At 34.3% G+C, this 7931-nt stretch overlaps 1 protein-coding gene across 1 annotated transcript in view; it reads left to right on the forward strand.

Moving 5' to 3' along the window:
* Nucleotides 1–3298: 3298 nt before the first annotated feature.
* Nucleotides 3299–7931, forward strand: part of LOC108966409 (mucin-19) — a 106157-nt gene continuing 101524 nt past the window's right edge. The window contains exon 1 of the mRNA XM_018929283.1: nucleotides 3299–4798. Within this exon, the coding sequence (XP_018784828.1) occupies nucleotides 4768–4798 (31 nt within the window). The 5' untranslated portion in view covers nucleotides 3299–4767. The remainder of the gene's footprint in view (nucleotides 4799–7931) is intronic.

Here is a 7931-nt window from a genome sequence, read left to right on the forward strand (position 1 = left end):
CGTGTTTCAGTACTGGAACCACTCTTCTGATTTTCCATATAGCGGATATGCGAAGAGTGGTCGACGATAAATTGTTGTTGGTGTAGTGAGGACTATGTTGAGGAACTTTCTCTCGTCGAACTCAGGTACTTGAGCATCAACAAGTTTATGTCGTTTAGGCCGATGGATTTATATAAATTGGTCTTTCGGCTAACATCTTGAACTCGTCGTTCTTTGACTTTTTGACTGTTTTTTCCCCTGTCCGTCGAAGGGTGCAATATAAATTGTCAGTTAAAGTAGCTCACAGAATTCTATGTGTCAGAGAAGACATAACCAACCAATTGGATTTCAATCCAGTCGTCGTCTTTCCTCGATTCGCGTTCTTAGATAAATATCGGAGCCGGTTATAAAAAATGGCCGCGCACAAACACATTTTAGACAATGTTGTGGTTGTATCGGCAGAAATCTAGAGAGTTGACAGCCCTTGGCCGGATAAAAATCAGTGTCAGTTCCGGTTACACAGAACCGACTGTCGTGAGAATGCAAACCTCTAACCTCCTAAGAATTCGTTACAAAGTTCATAAAGTACTATAAAACCGCTTTCAAGAAAATTTGTTTTAAACTGTATTTGCTGCCATATATTGCCATTTTGCTCCGGTTTCGCTTCCTTTGTGGGTGACGGTAGCTCGCAACAACCAATTAGTCTGTGCAGTTAACTAAACAACTGTCAATAAAATTATTAAAGATAACAACATAAAACCTGTCAAAATCCCGTTGAATTATAATGGTATATCATAAAAGAAGTTTATCCTCATAATATGATTCAGTGCATGCATTTCCTTAAGAAGATTAAACTTTTCGAAAAAAAAAATAGTTAAAACACAATTGACATGAAAAATAATAAAATAAATGAGGTGTTCTGTAGACCGAAATATGCTAAAAAACATACTTCTACTTTTAACTTTCCATAATTTTTCGAATATACATCACCCCCAAAATCCTATTTCCTTTATCTTCTTACTTTTTATTTTCTTGCTTTGTCGGCACATAAAAGCCTACAAATCGTGATGCGAAATGTGATCGGCTACTTTGTGGTACCTTATATGATTCTTCATAGACATACTATGTGCATATTACGTACATACTGCAATAGTTGTTATGACATGAGCTGAATGCGCACACACAAGCCATTGCAAATAGAATAGGCGGAAATTGAATACCACCGGGAACCGGTAACAACTATCATAATTTGTAAATATGCATTGGGGCAACATAAACCTGCATATTTGCATAAGAGCGCCTACAGGTATGAATATAGATATATTTTATAACCAAAATATGTGTGTATATTGCGGCCGGCGCAACTTTGTTGCCGATTATGCAAATGTCGCTTAACAAGGCATTAAAAACCAAAAGTGCGGCTTGCCTAGATTCAGACAAACCTTGAGTACTACAGAGCCTTTAAGGTAAGCGACAACAATGCACTTGAACTTTTGAGTTGTCACTGCTGCTATTGCTTAACGAAATTATGACTGCCGAATTTGGCTAACATACATAGAAGGACAATGAAACTCCAGTAGCATTATGCAAACTGGCAATAAACTTTTCTTTTCATCTACTCTAATTTATCGCACGGAACATCCAATAATGCGCAAAGTTATTTGAAATTTGAGTTGTAATTCACGTTATTATATTTGATCGGCGACCAATATAGGGATGCCGGCATAATTTAAAACTAAATATAATACAAGAATTATCTTACATTGCCGAGAATGTAACATTTAACCATTGTATTGAAATAACATTACTTATTTAATAAAAGGCTTCTTCCTCATAAAATAATAATCGATAAATGAGAGATAGTAGAGTTTACATGCAAACAGAAGTTTGGTTAAACCTTCAATGCATTATAATACATATGTATATAGACACTTTTTTACTTTCTTATTTTAATGCTTTCATAAATCCTACCTTGTGTCGTGGCAACAACCCAAATTAAATTTGAATCCAAAATTAGTGCAAAAGACCCTGACACATCGACTTTTTGCGAAATCCTAAAATTATTATGAGACCCAATATTTTCCCCTTACCTTATACTCGTTGTAGATAATCTTGGCTCGCCTTTCATATTGCTCATGTTATAATTGCTTATACAGATTCTTAATATTTATAGACATGATTTCTTAATATTCCTAAGAAAAAAAGATTGTTTTAATAGCTGAAACGAATAAATTGCCAATTTTGAATATGAAAACGCAAAATCAGTTTATCTAATAACCTACGAGGAGTTGGTCTTTTACTTTTGAAGAGTTTGTCGATATGCGTTTGAGTGAATGTAATGTTCTTAATAAACTATTAGACAATTATTTGTCTCTAAATTTCTTTTATCCAACTGCTGCAGGTTTTCATAAAACAACTATGCTAGTATTAATTCTTTCTTATATTATACACCAAGGACTATTATGAACATGCATTGTCACTCATCTCATCTTTAAACATTTTTGTTCTGAAATTATTAAAATAAATGTAATTTAGTATATTTAATATCACGAAAACATCAATCATACCTTTCATTTTGCCTAATATGTAGCACATCAACCCAATTGGAAACAATGCATAAACGATTTTCAACATTATTTGTGTATACCATTGCTTCCTCTACGGGAGGAAAATCTCTAATTTCATTTCCGCCTATGCTTCTTTTAAATAATTCTTAAACGTAATTTTAAAATAAAATTTAATTTCAGCAGCTAAAAGTTTATATTTGTTCAGCATTTATTTATCATGAAGTTAGCTGCAAAAATTCGCGGTATTTTTATGTAAACAAACGTATTCACAATGGATGTGTAAACATTTAAAATAATATGCTACCTTTATTTTATTATATATAAATATTAATATTTATAGCGAATATTGTTCAAACCAAAAATATAAGAACTTTAAAAGCATATAATTTGAAATATAAACATTTCAGACACTGCTCAAAAATATCTCACAATTCCCATAATTTAGCCACAATTGCCAACCACACTCATGTGAACCATAACAAGAGACAACATCTGTCTACATTTCCTCCTTCCAATTCCACTTTGTTGCCTTTCGCACTACATTTATCACTAGCGTTGCCACTTTCGTGAAATATTGATAAACGCAATTTTTGTTAACTAATTTTAGTAATTATTTAATAAAACATTGTACTAAGTGCTACATTTACTAACTTAAATATTGGTGGCCTTATTGCAATTTTAGCAACATTAGTATAGTTGAAAAATCATATGACTTTTCCACCACACCATCCCGTAGTCATAGGTGGCAATATTAAGTCTGCCACAACGGCACGGAGTTGAAAGGCGACTGGAAAGACGTTCCTCGAAAGTGACGATTTTCTGTGAATTAATAAACTATTTTTAATAAGAAAAGTGCATTAAACACTAAATAAATGTGTATTAGTGGCGTAGTGTCATAAACTGTGTACGAGAATAGCACAGAAATGCAATCAAAAGTGTTTCAGTGAAAAGTGCCCACCGCAGTTCCTTGTCTGTTTCTATAGTCTTGCAGTGTGTCTGGGCGAAAATCAAGTGTAAAATTTGTATAAAATAGCTTTTATTATAACAAATAAACGTAGGGCGTTTACATTTTAGCGCCAAAATACAGATTTTGAAGTTTACCGTATACGAATAATGTATGCCGTGAGTGTAAAGTGAAATTCTTTAGCATCGAAAATAGTAAAACTGCAGAAAAATACACTATTTGCACTCGTTTGCTTTGGTTTTCTTCTCTATCATAGAAATAAATGCATAAAAGAGACGGGAAAGTGTACGATGCGCACTAGCCATCACCGTCATCGCCTTGATTTTTCACTAACATTTTACGTTGAGAAATCACGATTGCGAATGTAAAGTGTAAATGCATAAAAAACTACTAGACAAAGTAAATTTTGTTTTCATAGTGAACATTGTTGTTGTGTGTGGCGAATATAACCATACACTTTGAACGGACTGCCAAAATTTTCTACACATGACATTTCCACCACAGAAATACAAATTTCTTTTGTTCATCTACGACAAAACGACGGCATCGAAAAGAAACGAAGGTTGCATACCGCGTTTTGTGTAATTGATGCAACAACTGCATACAATTTATTGAATCAGAAAAGAGTGAAAATATTATCTACATATAAAAAGAAGTGTATTTACGAATTACTAACGTGTTTATAATGTATGCAAAACGCATAGAGCACAATTTGAAAAAATGAAGAAGAAACGAAATTATAATTTCTCAACACCGCCGCTAATATCGTATTTGCCTTTACGTTTCCCATAGCCGTGTTTCGTTCTATAATCTGCAAAGGTAAAAAGTCTGTGATTTTCGGTATCGTAGTGTTTTTTTTTTTCATGTTTTCCCCTCCGCGCGCTGTATCCTTCCTCCAGCAACACTGTGTGCTGCCTATACGCAACGCAAGTGCGAGTGTGCCTCCTCCCTGTCTTTGCACCTTTTCGGTTTAATTATATGTATATATAAATGCTATCTTATGCCTGCTTTACGTTTATTGGCGCTATGAAACGTGAAATTATTATAGACACCCAGTGCATTTCAAATAATTGTGAAAATGTATGTATGTATGTAATTAATTTTGACACCTAACAACGAAAGCTATAACCAAGAAGTTAGTTCAAATGAAGTAAATAATACACACCTCACTACAGAAACAACTACAACACAACAATTCAGCGAAGTTCACACTCGTAGTCATCATTTTTCCGCCGAAACACTTAAAAAAAATCGCCAATGAGTCGACGACAGTCGCTTGATCGACCAGGTAAGCCAATGTTGGTTATGTTTATTTATTTGTTTCTTTAATTGACTGTGTAAAATACTATAAAATCAGAAAAACAATGTGTGCGAAGGTAAATTAATTGATTAGCACATAACAAACTACAATTTCCCCACATTTGCCTATTCCACCACAAAGCAGCTGACGGTTGTATTTTTCCATTTATTCGCAAGAATGCAGGTAGCAAATATGAACAAATGGCTCAAAATAAATGCATTGAGCAGTGCTGCTGAATGAAGTGTGGTGAATTGGTTGGACAAAGGTAAATATCACTGCCGTACACCACAAAAGGGTAAAAGTAGTCGTGGTTGTTTACGTTACGAGCTCGTGTTGGTCGCTGTTGATTTCGTTTTGTGGCAAGTTTAGCTTTCAAACTAGGGCTTAAAATCGGTGATTTTATCTTTATGCAGAATTTATGCAAATGTGAAATTATTGCGGCAACTCTTTTGTATCCACTGGGTTTTTACTTTTCTCATATATGTATGTACATATGTATGCATAAATTGAAATTGTTTTATACCTCCTTTTGGCATATTCATTTCTTTATTAAATATAATACGTATAAATTTTAATATATCGACTTAATTACAGAGTCATGAAGATTCAAATTTACTTATTTAACAAAGCATAAGATACAGACACATTACATTAATAAAAACAGCAACTATTTACTCCGCTTGGCAATTTTGGGAAAGAGAAAGTGCTGGTGTTTTTAATATTGAAAGGTGAGGAGCAACAAATTGATAACCGCGAAAGTAACTTGCGAAATTTATAACAAAATAAACTGGCGGGAAGCAAAATCTGAAGCAATCAGTCTTATTGGCATAGTTAAAATTTTTTGGACTGTCGAACGTTGATACAATTATTAGTCTATTTGGTTGCAAATTCTTGATTTAAAAAAATTCTTCAAATCTTTTATTATTTCAATGCGCATTGCTAATTTATAAAAATTATAATTGTGAGGGATAAAGTTGTGGAGAACACAAATATGTCCAACAAACATCCCCACCTATCGCACAATTATTTTAGTTTCCACCGCCTATCTCCTAAACTAATTGACTTTTTGTGTATATGACATCACGCTCGCTGGACATCAGCGTTTACAAACATATAGGGTTCATCGTGATTTGCATTTTACCATATCGCCTACCGTTTTTAACCAACTCATTGGCTACGTTTTCTGTTGGCAGTCAACCAGACAGATTACAGATCACCGTTATCTACACATATCACGAAATTTTTGCATTTTATCCACCGTGTCATTGTTTTGCTTGTTGTTGCTGTCGCTGCTGTTTGCGGTGTTGTCGGTAAATTTTTCGCATTCGTTTGTTGCGTTGCGTTGAAATTGTAATGACAGTCAAATGCCGGTAACTCTGGCTGCTATTTTAATTGTTGTTCTCTGTTTTCTACTCTTTCTCTTAGAAATTGGCCATGCCCTAGCACTTTGCAGCGCAAAAAGTTGGCGTGCGCCGTGTTTGCGGGCATAATGGTTAAATGTGGATACATACACATCCGTTTTATGAGATACATAATTTAATATTTTCTCATGTGCATTTGTTTATGTGTTTGTTTGCATCTTTCTCGCAATTTCTCTGAAATGGACGATTCAATAAACTAAAAACGAGATGATTGGGAAATGAACTTTTCTTGTGAAATGTCAAACCGCACAAAGCACTGACTTGTCAAAGCTTCGTCGGATTGTTTGCAGAAATAAAAGAGCAACATCAACATGAGCAGCTTAGTAACTAATTGGCAGAGGTGATTAGCTTTCAGTATTTGTATCGACATATGTACATACCTTGGATTTAGTAAAAGTTGAGCCGTAACTTGAAATGTGTCAGTAAATATGAAGACGTTTTCGTTACGGTTCAAAGTTTTGCGATTATCTGGCGGAAGTTTTTAAGAAACTTCATTATAATCCATGCAGTTGTGGTTGTAATGTTTAGCATAAGATATTTCCCAAAAGTGCAGGTGAAGTAAAACAGGCTATTTGGGTAAGAGAATGTATGTAACCTTCTTCCGGCGTATATCGTCTTCCTACAACATCTGCCTTAATGTGAATTGATGTAGCGGTGTTTGTGGCTACAACCAGGTGGTTCGGTGTTTGAAACACCATATGATAACAATGCAGAAAATGTCTTTATTAAAACTGTCTGTGCTGAAAATATTATTCATGGCATGGTATTTTTTGGAAAGCCTTTCTCTAAGCGCTAGCAACTCTCCTAATGTGTGTGGGCTCACAGCGAAGAGAGATAATGGTCCTATTGTAAATCCCTGCAGTCATATTCTAAACGCTGAGCCGCCTCCCAGGAGCACCAAGAGGTCTTTCCTTGATTACTTCGACGACATGAATATTGTAGGAAAGTAAGGGATAAGATAATCGCTACATCAACAACTCTGGCTTTATTGAATTAGTTATCACAGTTGTCGTTAAAAGATCAGCGTGGCTAATGATATGATATTAATGTCAAATCTTTTAAGGATTAAAATGACCGTGCAACCGTTAACCTTAATCTAAAACTCACCGTTCCGTTCGTTTTATATAATGTAGCAAGTTAAACTCATTCTTAAACAGGATCGACCCGACATACATAAATATGTCCAGCATGAAACAAGTTCCAATCGAAGACGTTTTCTAGGCCTACCGATGTATGCGGTGATTAGATAACGGTTACAACAACAACGATGCAGCCGTGTCATACATCACCTTGTACTCTAAGAGCCAAAATCTATATTATTCAGAGCTAAAGTTTTATATTCTCCGAATCGTAATTATGCTTAGTGAATATTAATTTCATGTTTCAAAATATATCTAAGAAGATCTTGTAAAAATTTTAAGCCGATCGGTCTGTCTGGAAGAAAGTTGCTCTGCGGCCCGGAAATATTGTTTCGATAAAAACCCGTTTAAAGTTTGGGATTTTTTGTCTTGAAATGTCGCTATGAATGTTTACATTAAGATTAAACATTTATAATGTTAGCATCTTTGAAAATAATGTTTATATTCGCATAAATTAGAAACCAATTATGAATTTCTACACAATTCTTTAATATATGTATAAGTAAGCCATATATTTCTGGAATATTGGCAAAACATGCTATTTTATTTTTTTTTTTTATT

This window comes from Bactrocera latifrons, unplaced genomic scaffold (genome assembly GCF_001853355.1).
Source record: "Bactrocera latifrons isolate USDA-ARS-PBARC rearing strain unplaced genomic scaffold, ASM185335v1 scaffold_10, whole genome shotgun sequence".
Taxonomy (NCBI): domain Eukaryota; kingdom Metazoa; phylum Arthropoda; class Insecta; order Diptera; family Tephritidae; genus Bactrocera; species Bactrocera latifrons.